The 19921-nt window shown below is 37.6% G+C and overlaps 1 protein-coding gene across 3 annotated transcripts in view; it reads left to right on the forward strand.

Moving 5' to 3' along the window:
• LOC138349537 (serine/threonine-protein kinase tousled-like 1) overlaps positions 1–19921 on the forward strand; it is a 93711-nt gene that overhangs the window by 61483 nt on the left and 12307 nt on the right. For 2 of the 3 annotated variants that reach the window (XM_069328280.1, XM_069328279.1), the window contains exons 4-5: positions 4862–5011; positions 16154–16452. In XM_069328280.1, the coding sequence (XP_069184381.1) occupies positions 4862–5011; positions 16154–16452 (449 nt within the window). The remainder of the gene's footprint in view (positions 1–4861; positions 5012–16153; positions 16453–19921) is intronic. The other variant, XM_045746389.2, reaches the window with a different exon arrangement.

Genomic DNA, 19921 nt, shown 5'->3' on the forward strand with positions numbered 1-19921 from the left:
TGATCAAGGGAGGTTTGTTTAAAAGTTGTAAACTGTGGCCTTCTTATCAATTGATATGTTTTAAAACTGGTTTGTTCATTGACTCTACATTCATTGGATTGTTTAAGAGACATTAATGTTCCTCACCCCTGTGAGAACACCAGATTCTGGTCCTGTGTGTTTGATAGGACTTCAGAAGTCATCAGAGGACTTATTGTTGCTAATGGCTCTAGTATATCGGTCTTTAGCTAAAAGAAGCTACTCAGGGTTCCAGCACAGAAAATGCATTCTACTGTATAGTCTCTCACACACAAATATTTTTTTTAATGCAGATTACTACTGTACTTACATGACTGAAAAAAATCCTAATGGAAAGAAAGATGAGAACAGTGGTTGGAGGTAATGAACTGCAATGATGCATTATCACTTTTTCCCTGCAAAACAATAAAAAATGCAAAGTTGTATGCTACTCATATCTTGGAAAAGGTACAAAGACATGTTTCCAAATGGCTCCTGGCTCCTAAACCTAAAGCAAAAGACATATAAGAGTACAGACTGGAGGTATTAGTCATGTCAAAGCTAGTGGACAAGAGAGTAAGAGGTGATATGATCACATACACAATTGTAACAAATTGTCAAAAAAAATAATTTTTTTATAATCCAAATGATTGAGAACAAGAGGCCAAAGATTAAAGCTGAGTAAGTAAGAGTGCCAAAACAATTTGCATAAATAATTTAAATCAAATACAGTGTAACCTCGAGTGACGAGCGGCTCCAGTTACGAGCATTTCGAGTAACGAGCAAGCCACTGGCAGAAAATATATCTCGACTGACGAGCTTTTGCTTGATTAACGAGCGTTCCCACTGATTCTTGGGCACCTCTAACGAGAGTTTTGTTGTTGTTTCACAAGACGAGTTTTCCACATGACGAGCTCGGTGCTGGAACGGATTAAACTCGTTAATCGAGGCGCCACTGTAATTTTAACTCAGAAAGACGTGTATGCTGAAACTGTTAGAAGCTTCAGGATTTTATATGGCAAATGAATATTGGGAAAATGGGGGGGGGGGACACTACAAGCTTAGCTCTTATATGTGTAACAACAATTGCACACAAATACAGTGTTAAATATGATCTATATTAGTATTATGGATATTGATGGCTGGATTATTCTTATGGTACTAGACAATATTGGTGTCTAACCAAATTGATGCATTTATTCCATACAGAAACCCAGTGTTGAATGTAATGAAATGCCTCTTTCTGGATGAGCTCCTGTGGCCTCCCAGAAGCTATATCGCAGAGATTGCTTCAGCCAAATGGACCACATCAGATGCAGGAGTTCTGTTTGGTTTCCGGGGACCAGAGCCAAAACTCGGGCTCCCTCATAAAGTGGGAAGAGTAGTGACATTTCACCACACACTGGGAAAGCATCCAGAAAATCATTGAAGCTTTACATACATCTTAATCGTTAACAAAGACCAAATCCTTAAAAATACCTAAAAACTCTGCAAATGATGCACACACAAAAAAGAAAAAACATTAAAAATTAGCATGAAACTCATAGTACCGAATACCACCACCAAATGGCCTGGGTTATGCACGCAGCCAGTTCTGGAGCTGACAAACAGGATATTGATGAACTGACTAATCTGGTAGGGAGGGACAGAGTCAGGGAGCCACCCTGGTGGCTCTCTGACTCCACAATAAGCTGACAATAAGCCAACACAATAACCTGGATAGAAACATGCACATGAATTAAAAACTTAAATATAAAACTAAGTACAAAGCAAATGGCTCCACAAGATCAACTCCAAGGATGGCTGGCACTTCTCTTGAAGCCATAGGGCTTAATACATCTGAAAGACCCAGAAGAGTAGTGTCCAACAGGACATTAGCAAAAGAACTGGCACGGTAGATAGCTGTATGCAGAAGCCAGGCTTCCTGGTGGTTGCATTCGGTACTATGAGTTATGCATTAATTTTAAATGTTTTTCTTCTGTGTGAATCATTTGTGGAGTGTTTTGGCATTTTAAAGGATTTACTCTTATGTTAACCTTCCATATATCTGTAAAATTTCAGTGACTGGATGCTTTCCTGGTATTGTGGCAAATTGTCACTTGCGCTCTGTGCCACTGTGAGGGGGTGGGCTCTGGTTCCCAGTAGGCCAGACAATGCCCATGTCTGATATGATCCATTGCATAAAGCAATTTCAGCGAGAGCTTCAGGGAGACATGGGGGCTCCTCCAGAAATACCCAAAAAGCTTAAATATGTTCTTAGGCACCATGTTAAATTCATTGCCACATGTTTCACACATATATATGCTAAATTTATTGCACAAAAATGCACAATAGATTAGGGAGGCATAACACAAGTTAATTAGTGGGTCAGAGGTGGGGCCTAGGAGTTGGAACTCATTCCCTGCAAAAACAAATAGGTGAGTAAACACACATATTCGTGCGCACATCGCCTAGGAGCTGGAGCCTCTTCCTGCAAATAAAATTAGTTGAGAGCTGTTCACTCACATGTATACTCTTACTTGCATGTATACACATATAAACTTGTACAATATGCAAACAAATACAGGTACGATCAGATACCTTAACACACCTACAAACGTGCACATTATTTCAAATACATATAGAGATCTGTAAACCTTTGAGAGCATGCTTGCTTTGCACGGCATTATTCTGAATGAAATAGAATTCATTGTGTGATTTATTGACTTGCTTACTTAAGTTCTCCAGACTTAAAAACTGTACAGGTATGAGCTGTTGTCTTCCTTGTGTGCCGCACTAATAGGAGCACCTGAGGTAGTGTGCGCAGGCGTACAGCTGGTACCTGTGGGTTGTGCATGCTGACTAGTGCCCACCAACCTCCCCTGGTCAGGACAAACTTCTCTCTCACCGCCTCACTCGACGTGACCGACTCCACAGTAGGGTTATATTGTCTAGCTTTTATTGTTTTTGTCAATCTGTCCCATGTTGTGAGACCTACACATTAAACTTACAGTATTTAAAGTTCCTAAAGTAACACTCATCACCAGTCAGAAGATTCAACAAGACTGATTCTTCCTGATGTGTGAAATAACCTACTGCATCAAACCAGTGGCCCAATGCCTATTTTATATCCCAGTTTATTAAATTCCAATAGATATTGTGTTTTATGTATATACGGTAAAAACTTTGCCATCTGTTGTTTTATATGTAAAAATTGTGCATCAGTTATTGCTTAAATATAAATTAGTATTGCTGTTATTTAATGTAATCCTAAAGACAGTGTTGCATATTGTTTCCTCCTCCATCCCACCCCAATTCTGGTCTTATCTGCAACATGAGGAAAATGTTTGATAAAAACTTTAAAGTTGGATGTATGACAAAGGCTTTTCTTCAAGACCACTGGCCAAATTCTGAACTAATTAATTGCTTATTACACAGATAAATAAATTATTGTCTTTAATATTATTTAATATTTGTATACTGTAGTAAGATGTTCATGTAATCAGTAGTAAGTGTGCAAATATAAGGGACATAAATCATGATTGCTTAAATATGTCTATACTTATTATATAAAAGCTGTTCATCACATCACAGTTATTTACACAAAGAATACAATGACATGCATTAATATTAATGTTGAAAACATTTGGCAAATAAAGAAAATATAAATATCTTTGGTGCATGTTTAAATGATTGTTGAGGATGCATTTAACATCAGACTTTGGCCAGTTTGGTTCTTCAGACAATGAGGTCATACAGTGCTAGTTGGATAATAGGACGCATCTGATAAATAGTAAAAAACCTTTTGATTTTTAAAAGCCTCTTTTTATTTGGTTATTGCCTTAGGCATTTTTTTTGTGTGCTATTGATTTAATCCATTCATTTGTTTCTCATGCTCTTGATAAGGGCTGACAGTAATAGTTTGATTTAACTTTTTGGTTATTCATCCATATAGCACTGCGACACTTTTAAGCCGTTGACAATAAATTGACGAGATACCAATTAAGATAGTCCTAAGATGAGTACAATCTCGGGATGAAGTGAGTTTTTGCGAAGGGGAGAGCTGCACAAAAATTTAAAGATATTTTTTACAGTAACTTGCTCAAAAGTTTTGAACCATAAAAACAGCTACTAATGAAAGGTGACGCAAGATTGAAGATAGACTCGCTACACAACAGCAGTTTTTGCATGATCGCCTGGATCGAACTCTCTTGTCATTGCATTACTAGTTTATTTTGTTCTCAGATCAGAAGTTCAATGTCCTGGTGTTCTATTTTATCAGTAATCCTACCATTAGTTTCGTTTCTTTATAGCTTGAGTTCTACTATGAAGTTTCTTTCTTGGCAGTGCTGCAGTTTAGTTTTGACTGATACAAAGTCTTACCGAATTTTCAAATGTGTAAATATTCTCTCTGCGACGGTGACAAGCAGGCCTAATTGCCTGTGCGTGCTGGCGTGCACAACTGCAACAAATATTGCCTTACTAGTTCTATCTAAGAGACTCGATCTGCGACTCTTTGACAGACAGAATATCATCGTACATAGCCTTTCACATTAACATGACAGAAGACCACATTTGTGATATCATTTGATATCAGTTGAATGCCTATCCCTTATTAGACAGACGCCACCTAATCTTTCCTCATTTGATAGAAATAGAAGAACGATATGAGCCTTTTCTTCCCTTTTTCAACACCATTCACTTGGTTCAGTAAAAGGCCAAGATCAGAAAGACTGTATATTCTGTCGTAGGCATAGTGATGACTGCCAGCAGTTCCTCTACAGATAGCGCCGTTGAGATTTATTATATTTGGTGAACAATTTGGCCCCGTTTGCAATGCGCTTTGCTCCTTGAATTCGGTAACGCTGAGCTCTCCCACTCGCAGCCATCACTGCCATTCCCAAGATCGTATGTGAGACCATCTACTCCCTGGGCCTACACGATGAAGCGCCGGTGTGGAAGATCATGGACCAGTACGGCAAGATCACCGTTGTTCTCTCCTGGGACCCCTGCCACCGGGGGGACCACCGCCACGGTAGGTACCACCTAGGGGCCTAATCCACGGTAGGTCACCACCAGAAGGCCAAAATCATGGTAGGTCTCCAACAAGAACCACAATTGAAACAGACCTTTACCAAAGGCTGTGAATGGTAGGTCACTTTTGGTAGGCCACCAACAAAGAGATACAACTACAAAAACATCATCTTCAGGTCTCACAACTATGGTAGGTTACCATCGAAGTGCAAGAACAATGACATAACAGCATGAGGGCACTTTGGTAGGTTACCACTAAGAAGATTCAATTACTGTATGAACAATTTCCACCAGCCACACTTATGCTTTGCACCACCACAGAGCAGTAGTCTTGGTAAGTTATCGCTGGTGGGTCATTGTACTAAGTTGCTTACTATGGAGTGTCAGTCGTAGCAAATTACCAGCAAGAGTATATAATAATAGTGGGTCTCCAGCAAGCAAAACAACACTTGAAGGTATCTAATAGTATACTGTATGGTATACTGTATGCCTTTACATTATACAGTACTGTATATTTACTTTTGTGATTTTCATTATAGTTCCCATCAATGCCCACAGTCATGGTAAAGCAACCAGCATGAGACTATTATAATAACTCACCATCCAGTCACATACTTGTTAAATATTTGGAGTGCCTATTTGCAGCTGAACACCCCATAAATGAAACCGAAGCAAGCAATCACAGTCATGGTAGGTCACTCTAGGTCACCATTATTGTAGGCTGCCAATGAAGGGATCTTGCTATAATCATGTTAGACTGCCATGAAGATGCATAATTTAGCTCTAAGGCACAGAGCAGATTGTAAATAAATGGTAAAGGAAACGATTGCAGAGCAGGACCTAACATACTCCCAGCCAGCTTAGATGAATAGAATCCCTTATTAATGTGATGTGTAAACAAACTAATTAATTTTTTTATTAACAAAGACACCCTTGCTTACTTGTTAGTTGGTGTTGTGTTGTTCTGTCTTGCCAGCACATTGCTGGCTGACACTATTTACAGTAGGCTCACTGTGTATCCATTCACTATTATTCCTGAAGCTGCCATAATGAAGTTTTTTTTAATAAATTGAGGTCTCTGCTCTGCATTTTTTTTCTTATGCAAAACTGTGATCATTGTAAATTACTTACAAAAGAACTAGTCCATTGTAGGCATTCATAAGATGCATGTCACAATGATAGATGCATTCCAGTGGGTTTGTGAAAGGATAACTCTAAAAGGTTATAGATACAAGGATATTGTTGGCCATCATTGGGGGGAGGGGGGCCACAGCAATCATTAATTAAATTAAATTAAAATTAAATTATAGCTTTCTACAAGAAATTATAATTATGGTAGGGTATCACCATCAGTTCTTGACTGCTAAAAGCCATTTTCAGGGTGAAATAATTATGGTAAGTCTCCACCAGATGTTGAATTTGTGGTAGATTAGTTATAGCTGGGAAAAATAAGGAACTGTACTTAATGCCACTGTTGTCATGGTAAGTTAATTCAGTTATGAAATACTGTAATATTCTTGATTTCAAGCTTTACCAGCTGTTACACAACACAGATCATTTCGTTGTGAAATAATATAATACCAAAAAAGCACAACTGACCATTGCTAAGAAAACAAGAAGGAAATAAAGTATTTTTTCATATATTTCTATCATCTCTATTAGCAAACTTATAATTTTTAAGTAATTCATGAGGGGGACATGATGTTCACTTTTTAAACACATGATGTGTTTGTGCATGATACATTGGGCCAAAAGAGAAATACATGTGATTATTTTGTCGCTGTGTTACTTAATAATTCTTCACTTTTTTATGAATGAGTTTGTTAAATTTGTAAGAATCATTATTCAGATTAACTACAATACAGATTTTATTCTTATAAAAATAATGACACTAACAAGACAACAATTTACAAGTAATACAGAGGTACTGTACAGTGGAACAGGTTTTTGTTTATGTTTAGTGCAATTCGAATGAATTACAATTTATTTAAATGCAATCGAGATTGTATATATTAAATTGGTTGTGAATGGTATTCGCCCCTCTTTGCTTATTTAATTGGCTTGTGATATTTGCTAATTGCCACATTAGATCGTTACTTAAAAAGTAGCATTGAATGTAATGAAATGCCCCTTTCTGGATAAGCCCTGATGGCTCCCTGAAGCTATATCACTGAGATACATTTCTATTACTAAGTCATATCAGTCTTAGGCATCCTGTTGGCCTACTGTGGACCAGCACCAAAACCTGGTTGGACCCCCTTGAAAAGGCACAGAGAGCAGGTGATTGTTATGATCATCCTTACTAGGAACACAGCCAGAAATTAGGCGAGACAGTACAGACAACTGCAATGTTCATGAAAACAAAGCACCAAAACTCAACAGATACCACAAAATATTCACTCAAAGCAAAATGGTTCATTTGAAACTGGGTATGAAACACCCCTTAGTGCACAGAGCTACCAACAGGTGGTGATCTCTTTCAAGTCTGGCAACTGCTCAGTCCTATTGTTGACACTGGCTTTGGCTAGTTTTCCCAAGATTCCTGTTGTAACGAGTCGTACTTCTTTTTGAAGATAAGTGATGGCCATCCATTGGACTTAGTCCTGTGTGGGCCATTTGCTTGTGTATCATTCCTAACGTTGAGTATTTGCTCACAAGCGTCTGTTTGCAAGCCTCACTTATTATATAGACTTGGTCTGATATGGTCTACAAGCTGCATGTGTTTAGGGTGGCCCTTCATACCTGCCATAGCATTGTTTGCTTGGACACCTAAAACTCCCTTAAAAGTTAACTGCTGCCCCCCTTTCACTCCTCAAACCAATCACTCCTCAAACATTGGTTTTTCCTTTTTTTACTTCTCTAATAATTTCCTCCTGTCTAGTTTAATTTGCTTCCAATTTTAACCTGTCTGGCAATAACTGCCACATTAACTTCATTTGTGGTGAAATCAGCAAACCTTTGATGAATACTACTATGCCTCCTGTCAGCCTTGAAAATAACTGACTAGGGGTCAGCTAGTGGCTATGTTTATCATACTCCTTTAATGAACACATCCACTCTGCCTCCTGCAGCCCTGTAACCAAACTGACCAGGATCTGGTTGTGAATATTTATCATAAAGTGTTCTTTAACACTTTAAATTCACTAGTTTTTTATATATATATATATACCTTTAGTTTCACTATGCTGTGCCATTTGTATCCTGGGATACTGTTCACATAACCAGGATTAGATATCCTCAATAGGGATACCTTATAGTTCTGTCATGTTTATTTTTCTCTTTCACATTCTTTATTCTTATGACTACCTGCTCATGAACATTCCCACTACTACCAGCACTCCACACTTTCACTCCTCCAACTACCCTAACAACACTCACATTCCCTGTTACTATTACCACCCCACCTAACCAATGCAATGGCCCTATCTGCTTATTCCCCCTATTCTCACTGCCCTCTCACTTTTTCTCCCCTCAACCCACACCCTTAAACACCACTGATCCACCCACATCACTTTTAACCATATACCCACCCCACCAACAGCCACCACATCAACCATACACCTACCATAGCCTCATCACCTACCCATGAATCTGGTTTCAATCTGAAGACCTGGAACCTCTTATTGAGTTCTTCACATACTTTGTACACACTGAGTGTTCTGTTCTTTCATGTGATTGTAACGTGGGGGACAGGAAGGATCACTCATGAAGAATGACAAAAAAGTGTATGAAAAACTCAGTAACAGGTTTTAAAAGGTCTACAAGTTGGAATCAGATTGGTCATCCAAGACCCAAGAAGAGAACGACAAACTGTTGGTCAGAAGCTACTTTATACAGAGTATGAGTTAATGAAGAAAAGGAAAAAGACACCAGGAGGAACTAGATGTAGCAAATGTAGTAGAATTAAACACAGACACCTCAGCTGGTGTCTGAGGTTATTGAAGGAAGCTGCACAAATTTTATTTCCTAGAGTTTTTAACATAACACTAAGAAGCTGGAGAGCTCCTAGAAATCTGTTAAAATGTAACGATAGTTCCAATGTTCAGAAAGGAGACTTATGAAAAACTAAATTATTGACTAGTGACATGGAGAGACACATAATTGAAGAGAAGGGAAAATCATGCATGTCAAACTTAATTGAATGCTATAATAGGATCACCAAAATAAGGCAAGAAAACGAAGAGTGGGTGGACTGCATTATCCAACAGCCCATTCTCATGAGCATTCTCATGACCATCAAGAAATGGTCGTACCAAAGTGCCTTATCCTAACTTACCAGAGGACCCATGAATAGAAAATAGGATATTATGTAAATTTTGTGAGCCTCTACCATTTTCTAGTGCAACAGTTTTTGCTATACTGTACATCAAAATACAAGTAGAATAAGAACTGAGAACTGTAGAGTGCTACAGGAAGACCTTGGTAAACTTCAGGAGAAGGAAGATCAACAAAATCGCAATTCGAGGCCAAAGTCGTAAGTTGAGTAAAATTTTCAACGAAATTGGGATCGTAACTCAAAAAATTTGTAAGTAGGGGCATTCATAAGTCAAGGTTCCACTGTATAACCTAATTATTTAAATGTCTGATTTTTTCTTAGTTTTTTGCAGTAATATTATTCAATAGTTGTAGTGTAATACATTTATATAATAAAATATGTGAACCATCGCTATATTGCAAAACTTAGTGATTCATAAAACAAACAAATAGTTTTGCTATTATTACACTATATACACAGATATATATAAGTACAGTATCTGCATGTTTTCCTCACCATAATGAACCACTACATTGGTATTGTGAGTTAAAACAACAAGAGTGGCCGCTACACACCAGCCAACAAACACATCTTCTTTCCCTCACTTTCCAACTTTCCTCCTCTCACCATACTGTTTTTTGCTTTTATTACACTTTATTCAGATGTTATGTATAAGTATATACAGTGGTACCTCAGCTTACGAATTTAATCCGTTCCCAGAGACTGTTCATAACCCGAAAATTCGTAAACCGAAGCAAATTTTTCCATAAGAAATCATGTAAATTGAATTAATTCGTTTCACACTCCCAAAAATATTAACTTCAAAGTAAATTTTATACCTAATTCACCCAATCTTTAGTACTAAAGTATATACAAGTTATTGCTTACCTTATTGATGACTTATGTTGGTGTATGGAAGATGGTGAGGAGGAGAGGTGTTAGTGTTTGGAAGGGGGAATTCCTATCCATGATAACATCAGGCAGTGATGACTTCTCTCTGGTTATTTTCTTAAACAATGCTGTTTATCTACCTAATTGTATTTGTGCTGCTTTTTCAGCCATGTTTCCCCCTTTTTATCTTTATTTTTATTTGTTCTCAACACATTTTATTCTTTATACTCAATTAGTATTAAGTTTTAGTCATTAATGTTTTTCCTGCCCGAAACGCTTTGCGTAATAGTGGCTTTAGGCATTGTATATACTAGCTCTATCTATAAATCGATCAATTTATGTAAAATCTCTTGTATGTATGTACTGTATGTACCTTACCTGAATAAACATTTTATTTTATTTTATTTTTTATTTTGGTACTCTCTCTGGTACGTTTTGGCTGCATACCACTAGGACCTGTTGACCAATCCACACACTAGAAAATGAAGGGACAGACCGAAATGTCGTCGTCCCTTCATTTTCTAGTGTGTGGATTGGTCAACATACTTCAGCCACGTTATTGTGACTCATCGCCTGCACTAGGACCTGCTTTTTGGCTCACTGCTTGTTTTTCTCACTAAAATCAATCCATAGAGGCTTGTTTTTCCCTACATTGTAACACTTGTCTGTAGTGAGGCATCACAGTGTCATTTAAAAAAGTTAACGCTACGGCCTACTACAGCTTGCTCTGGGTGAGTTGTTTAACAAAAGTTTGCATGTCTTCCCACAGTCTACACCACTTCCTAATTGTTGAGGAAGGCACATTCTGTACAGCCTCCTCCTCCCCTGAAGACATTTCCTCAGTTTGTGATCTTTGTTTTGTGATTGTTGATACGTTCTTAGAAATTACAGTGCATATCGTTGACATTGTTTTGTTGTACTGTCTAGCTCGTTCAACAACCGTGTACCATTTTCATGTTTACAAATGATCTCTTTGTTTTTTCTCTATGGTCATCCTCACATGTGTTTTCTTGAGTTGAATCTTACCACTGGCTTTCTTGGGACCCATGGCGAGATATATAATAATAACTTTTATGTTCAAATACTAAAAAATAAAAAAAAACTGAAATTCTTTACAAAGAATTCAAGCGCGATTGTCACTAGGTGGGAGTCACTGGTAAACTGAGGCACGATCGCTGTGCCACCATCGCTTGGTCGACCATATGCGTATCAACAAACTATGTTACCTGAGGCAAATTTCATAACCTGATTCTGATTTTACGAAGAAATTGGGCTCGTAACCTGAAAAGTTCGTAAAGAGGGGCATTCGTAAGCCGAGGTGTCACTGTACGTGTACATATTTTGTTCACTATAACTGTACAAACTAAGCTGGTATGGTGAGTTCAGACAATAACAGAGATTGCCACACAGTCAGCTGATGGTCCCTCCCTCCATCACCAAAATGGCTTCTCCAAATATACGCCTTTTGCTGCTATTACACAAATATACACACATTATATATAAGCACCTACATTGTGTTCACCATGTCGAAGAAATATAAGAAATTTCACTTTCGCAAACAGAGTGGCAAACAGTTTGAACAAGTTAGGTGAGAAGGTGGTGGAGGCCAAACCGTCAGTAATTTCAAAGCTTTTAATGACAAAAAAGTGCTGGGAAGATGGGACACCACGAGCATAACTCTCATCCTGTATCTACACTTAGGTAATTACACTGGAACATGCTAGAGGAGTGACAGGGAGACTTCTGACATGGATGAAATACTTTTGAACTGATGAACTGATGAGGGCTAGTAATCAGAGACAATGTATCTGACAGGAGGAGTGTTACTAGTGGAGTGCCACAGGGTTCAGTTCTTGCACTGGTAATGTCATCATCTACATAAATGATCTACCAGAAGGAATACAGAATTATTTGAGCATGTTTGTGGATGATGGTAACATACTGGGGAAGATAGGAGGCGCAGACGATTGTAATGCCCTTCCAATTGATCTAGATAAAATAAGTGCTTGGAGCGTAAAGTGGCAAATGGAATTCAATGTGGATAAATGCTGTGTTATGGAATGTAGATTCAGAGAAAATAGACCACACTCAAATTACAAGTTATGTAGAATGGAATTACAGAACTCTAATAAAGAACGAGACCTAGGGGTGGTTTGGATAGTAAGCTGTCGCCAGAGGAACACACAAAGAACACTGTGAGAGGAGCGTATGCGTCGCTTTCCAACTTCAGACTTGCTTTTATTTATATGGATTGTGAAATACTAAAGAAGCTGTTCATGACTTTCGCGAGACCAAAACTGGAATATGCAGCAGTTGTATAGGGCCCAAATCTCAAGAAGCACATAAAGAAACTGGAAAAGGTGCAGTAGCATGCTACAAATGGCTTCTAGAACTGAAAAACAAGAGTTACGTGGGAGAGACTACAGATCTTAAACATGCCTAAACTAGAAGATAGAAGAAAAAAGAGGTGATATGACCACTACAATCAAAATTCTAAAAGGAATCGACCAAATTGACAAGGAGGAATTCCTGAAACTAGCAACATCATGAAGAAGAGGACACGGTTTCAAGCTGAGAAAACAGAGGTGCCGAAGAAACATTAGAAAGTTTTCTTTTGTAAACAGAGTGGTAGACGGTTGGAACAAGCTAAGTGAGAAGGTGGTGGAGGCCAAAACCGTCAGTAATTTCAAAGTGTTATAAGACAAAGAGTACTGGGGAGATGAGACACCACGAGCTTAGCTCTCATCCTGTAACTACACTTAGGTAATTACACTTAGGCAATTACACACACCCCACAAAACCTATAAATTATGTGAGAAATCTTAAAGAATTCTATTAAAGAAAGAGATCTAGGGGTGTTCTAGATGGAAAACCATCACCAGCGGATCACATAAGAATGTCGTGTGAGGAGCCTATGCTATAGTTTCTAACTTCAGAATTGCTTTTAAATACTGTACATAGATGGCAAAATAGTAAAGAAATTGTTCACAATTTTTGTTAGACCAAAGCTGGAATATGCAGCAGTTGTATGGTGCCCATCTTAAGAAGCACATCAGAAAACTGGAAAAGGTGCAAAAACATGCAGCTAAATAGTTCCCAGAACTGAAGGACAAGAGCTGCGAGGAGAGGTTAGAGGCATTAAATATGCCAAAACTAGAAGTTAAAAGAAAAAGAGATGATATGATCACTATGTACAAAATAGTAACAGAATTGATAGGGAAGAATTCCTGAGACCTAGAACTTCAAGAACAATAAATCATAGATTTAAACTTAGTAAAGAAAGCTGCTGAATGAATATAAGAAAATTCACTTTCGCAAACAGAGTGGTAGATATTTGGAACAAATTAGGTGAGAAGTGGTGGAGGCCAAAAGCGTCTGTAATTTCAAAGCATTATATGACAGAGTACTGGGAAGACAACACCACGAGCGTAGCTCTCATCCTATAACTACACTTAGGTAATTACACACACACACACACATCATTAAACACAACATAATTGTGAATTTTCTTTTGGATATTTATTTATTTATTTATTCACAGTAATTATTTACACAACTGCTTAAAGTTCCTACAGTATGGATAACTATTTACAATATGTATTGGAAAATAGTCACCATGGTGCAGGGTAACACACTTGCCCTGATATTCGCAAGCAATATGGCCTAGGTTCATATCCTGGCTGGAGAGGGTTGACTAGCCCCCAAATCTTAACTGTTTCCCTCTGTTCACCCAGCAGTGATTGGGTACCTGATTGTTAAACGATTGGTGGGTCATATTCCAGGGAAACTAGTGGGTAAGGCACATGAGCTAAGGGAAGGTCTCAGCCTGCAGCTCTGAGTCTGCTAACAGGAGTCAGCAGTCATCTGTTCCTGTACCCACCTGTGAAAAATTATGCCACACTTCCCCTCCAGGAGTACGTTAAATAGGGGACTGTCACAGGAGAAGTTTGTTTAGGAGGATCACAACAAAACAATCTTTTGCACTTTTTTTAGGTGCTCTGACCTCTTGCTATCCTTTCTTTCATATATTGATCCATTCCAAATAAATAGATTGAACTTCGGTCACTCCACATTTAATTCCCTCTTCACCCCTTTCAATCATATAACTATCAGCCTTTATTTATGCATGATCATGTTTATTTAGAGTGATATTGAATGAGAATTTTAGTAATTCATACTAACCTTATATTCTTAATTTATTCTATATTCACCAGTTGGTATATCCCTTCATATGTTGTCTCTCTGCTCTCAGTATTCAAAGATCTAAACTCCCACTGCTTTGCTTTGACAAAATCAGCCTCTCTGGTGTCAACATGGGATGTAGTTGCCTATGCTCATCCTCACATGCCAACCTATCTGGCCACAATGGACTTGTTTCAACAGACTCAAGGTATATAACGTGAACAAGCTAATACAGTAACCATATCCATGTTAATACATTTGCTCATAAAACCTATATTATTTTCTCTTGTATGTGGTTTATGGTATCATTAATTTCATTACCACAGTGCTCTCTGAGAGCGTAATGTACATTACAGGAATTTGCTGTATAACCACTAGGCCCCACTGAGAGTGTACTTGCCATTACTGTACAACCATTGGGCTTTGTGAGAGGGTACTTTTCTTTGCTGTACAACTGATATGCCTTGTGAGAGGGTACTTGGCTGTTCAACAACTGGGCTTTGTGAGAAGATACTTTTCTTTGCTGTACAACCACTGAGCCTTGTGAGAGGGTACTTTTTTTCTATACAACCACTGGGCTTTGTGAGAGAGTACATTTCTTCGCTGTACAACAACTGGATTCTCTGAAAGTGTGTTGTGAGCAACTAATTTATTGAACTTTCTTAACAGTTTATTAGAATCCTCTTTTCAGCTGTTATAAAATGAGACATCATTCCTTATTTATCTCTAAGTTTTGAATAATTATTTATGCATTAATTATTGCACTTAGAAAAAAAATTAGTTTTTGAAATATTTGTATTGCCAGCATCACATTAACCACTTAAATCAAAACAAATCAGAGGCTTTTTACACCTCTTGTTTAGTTAAAACAGAAGGATGTTCTAAATATGAAGTAATTATTAATTATGGTACTCACATTGACTAAGAAGCTGATGCTGTTATAAAAAAATATTAGTGTTACTAGCAGCAATATACTGTGCCATATGGTTGCTGTGCAAAGTGATTCGTAGAGGTCTTGTGCTATTTCTCAACTATATTGTTTCCTCAGCATACATTTATCTTTCAAGAATTTAATATTAAATAATAATATTTAATAATTTGACAATTCTTGGTAATAGTTGATAAAAACTATTACACTTTCCATGTACAAAACAGGAAAATAAAAAACTGTCTTGTTAAAATTAGCAATATCTTAATAATATGCATGTCTAGTGTAATTCGGCCCAATGTTTTTCTTCCTTTAATCTTCTCAGCGAGAACCTCTGCTTTTACACACACAAATCACACTAATGTGATATATATATCAATGAGAAATTCTATATGGGCTGTGTGTCGACGCAAACCTGCGACTAACGCATTTCCAGCCACATTCAATACCATGGCTGGCAATGCCTTGGTCACTGGTTCACATTGTCTCACGGCCCCAGTGGATTTTCTCTCTAGCCTCTGCTTTCTCCAAAGATAGCTTTTAATTAAGCCCATGACAAGAGGGTCTCTTTTACGTTTCTCTTATTGCTAACATTTGATAAATGGATACTCATTTCATTTAGATCCAAATTAAAGCTGGTTGCTTTGTTCCATGATAAACTCATGACAATAGTTCTCTAGGACCTCTAGGTAGAGGCATGGAATTGGGTTACCTATTGGCCATCTAGCTGTGTTCGGTGCTTATTTTATTTCAGTTATATCTTACCAATGATATTATTCCACTGTGCAGATCTCGTAATTGAAAAAGTCATCAGATTAAAGGGAAAACTAAATGACTAAATATAAGGGAGTAATGTTGAAGGTGATAATAAGAAATTATATTTTCAGGCACGTCATCCCCCCGGAAGCCGTCCGCCACTGCCACTCGGATGATTGTAAGCGGAGTAGGGGAAAGTACCATCCAGCGACATGAGTACCTGGTGGCTCAGCCCTCTGTAGGCTCCACGCCTTCACCTGCACCCACTATTTCCCTTAGTGGCACCAAATCACCTGTACCTGCTGCAGGTGCAGTAAGCCAGGCACCTGTGGGCACTGTTACCACTATATTGCGGGACGGCAAAAAGGAGACGCTCATTAATGACATTGGTCCTTCTGCAACTGCTCCACCTCTACCAACTCATCACCAGGTGAGTTTTCATAATAATGTGAATTTTGCCATAATTTCTTTGTTTCATATTTTCTGGATTGGCTTGAAAGCATGTAGACAGTCAGTTGCATCAAAATCACAGATAGTAGTGCAATGGAAACTTTGGATATTTGTGAATGATCTATTTTGGAAATAAATAAATAAATATATATATATATGTATGTATGTACCTAGTAGCCAGAACATCGTGCTCGGCCTACTATGCAAGGCCCAATTTGCCTAATAAGCCAAGTTTTCCTGAATTTATATTTTTTTCTATTTTTTTTTTCTTATGAAATGATAGACCAATCTATTTCATTATGTATGAGTTCATTTTTATTTGTTTTGAGTTAAACTAACGTATATGACCGAACCTAACCTACCCTACCTAACTTAACCTAACCTATCTTAACCTAGCCTAAACTAATATAACTAAGTCAATAATTTATGTTCATAGTATACTATAATAATAATAATTCAAATAAACCAATTGGAAACAATTTATAGAAAATAAAGAAAATCACTCGGCATATTAGGCAAATCGGGTCTTGCATAGTAGGCCGAGAAGTGCATTCTGGCTACTAGGTACGACATATATATATATATAGATTTTATATATATTATATATTTAGATTTAGATTTTGTAAGCATGATGATAGTTTCAGCATACTGGTGCTTATATTAAATCCTCAGTCATCCTTGGATTGGAAGATTCAATATGTACATACTAAATTTGTCATATGGTGTTTTTTTAAATTTGTTATAAATTTGTCATATGAAAGTTTCAGGAATATCCTCCTAAACTTAATGCTGTTTTCTGAGGTCTTTGACTTTACTAATTATTATTATGGTGGTCTCATGTATATGATTTAAAAGTGTCACCTCTTCAAAGAACAGTAATAGAAAAATTATAATATCTTTACATACTGTCTAAGCATGCTTATTCGGACCATATTGGAAGGACTCTTGACTTGATAAGCCAGAGATCCGGATAAGCAGAATTCTTACCAGGGAAGTAAAAAATGACTATATTTGCAATTTGTTGTACCACAACAAACATAATTTGAGTTTCAACACACTAAATAATATTTATAGAACATTTAATATAATAAAATTTAAAACAGAAACTTCAGCTAACCATGTTGTACTTTGTCTTCTTTGTTTAATCTTCAAATGTATAGTGTTTAAAAATTTATGTAACCCAATCTCTAATTATCTGGATTTCTGTCTGAATATGGTGAAGTTTTGCCATAAAATTATCTGGACTTGAGTTAGACTCTTATGCCAGTCTGCATTATCCGACCAAATCTCCAGTTATCCAGATATGGAGAAGGTTTGCCAGAAAATTATCGAGACACGATTTTGACTGGATAACCCAAATGTTTGATTCAGCGGACTTCGGATAATTGAGCTCATACAGTATGTTCACTTACCTATATCCAAAAGCTTTGTCTCTAAGGCCCAAGATTTGTTTTCTTTATCATCACTTTAATGGCACCACCCACCAGGAATGTCCTGAGGGCTGATAATTCAATTTCTTTTTCAAATATAAAGACTAATGATGTTTTAACAGACAAGCTCCTCTGTACTAGCGGGGGGCTAGTTTCATAAATTTTTGGTTGTTTCTTTTTTCTTTAGGGAATTCTTTTGGCATTTTGGGGCTTTGGTTGTTTTTAAAACTAGGTACTGGTTTGTTTTGATTCACCTATCTTTCTGGGTGTCTTCCCTGGGGATGGCAAAGATTATATCCTTTAAATGTAAAGTGATCATTGGCTATCGCTCCCTGTACCTTTGTGAAGTGACCAGGTTCTGGCTCATTGACCCTGGTAGGCAAAAAAGAATTTTCCAACTGATGACACTCGATAGTATGGCACTTAATCAGTGATGATAGCTTCTGGGAACCTCCGGGGCTCACCCAAAAACTGGCGTTTCATTACATTCAACGCTGGTTTGTGTTTCTTTTACTCTTGAGTATATCAGGACACACATGATTGCTTCATGATTTCAAACACTAAATAATATAGGGTACTGTATTAATATGTAGACTTGTGAAATTGCCAACTGCACATTAGAATGGAGGTTATATTCTTTGAACTGGGTAAGTATTTTTAAAATGTCAAAAATATCGTGTTTCAGTGATGAAGATGCAACTGACTTAGTTGAATAATGTAACAGTTCTTGCATGATAATCAAGTTAATATTGATGTGAATATCTGTAGACTTGTTAGTCACCCCCTTACTTGGGTACTTGGGAGCCGCATAAGCCTGGATTCTGATGAAGACTGCTGGTAAAACGGTTTAGTACCTATCAGTGCTGTTCTCGTGAATGTTTATTTTATTTTGATACTGTACTCTGTATATTTGTAATTGTAAATAAATATCGCAAGATTTCACTTGTGTGAAAGAAACTAAACTTAGACTGTTATGTTTCTAGCAAAGTACTGGATATATTTTCATTTTTATTGCATACTCAGAATTGATACCATATTTTTCGGTGTATAAGATGAACATATTTTGTTTAAGAATATTTTGTGGAAAAAAATATACTATGCTTTATCATACATTGATGGAAAGTAATTTTCAAGGGTTCTTGCATGGAACAACATGTGCTTCAGTCTCAACTCACAATTGGGATCCCGGGTTCGATTCCCAGGTAGGACAGAAATAGTTGGGCAAGTTTCCTATCACCTAATGTGCCTGTTCACCTAACAGTAAATAAGTACCTGGGAGTTAGGCAACTATTGTGGGGCTGCTTCATGGAAAATGTCAATAGTTTGACTTTGACAGGACCCTGATACAAGCCTAAATTGTGTGTGATTACCTAATTACTTAAAGTAAATAGTGTAATTACCTAAGTGTAGTTACAGGATGAGAGTTACACTCATGGTGTGTGTGTACACACACATACAGAGGAACCTCGGGTGATGAGCTGCCCCATCTACGAGCATTTCAGGTAACGAGCGAGCCACTCTCAGAAAATTTGTTTCGATTGACGAGCTTACGCTCGGTTAACAAGAAAACCACGTGTTGCTTCTTAGAGTTCCCGCTAGTTTTCGCAAATTCTCAGACACCGACGACAGTGTTGTTGTTTTATCGCACAGGATAAACATCCCTCTGCTTATCCTTATCAGATGGATGGATAAGGCATTTATAGTCAATCAGGCTTCCACAGTCAGTAAACAACAAGAGTTTAATGTCAGGCAGTCTGCTTCCTGATCCAGCTGTAGCAAGGCCAACATAACATGTGTGGAAGCATCGGAGAGTGTATATATGAATGCAACAAGTATTCATCCATATATGCTGAATCACATGTGAAGAACCTCTCACACACACAGCTCCCTGACAAGAGAGAGCAAGTTTAGCTTAGCTGCCAACACCCACACATTGTATCAGCAAAATGGACAGCCTGCCTGCTTTCATAACTCTCAATGTAATTCTCACTCATAAACTTCCCTTCACCTTTGCCTCTC

Source organism: Procambarus clarkii, chromosome 21, assembly GCF_040958095.1.
Source record: "Procambarus clarkii isolate CNS0578487 chromosome 21, FALCON_Pclarkii_2.0, whole genome shotgun sequence".
NCBI classification, from domain to species: domain Eukaryota; kingdom Metazoa; phylum Arthropoda; class Malacostraca; order Decapoda; family Cambaridae; genus Procambarus; species Procambarus clarkii.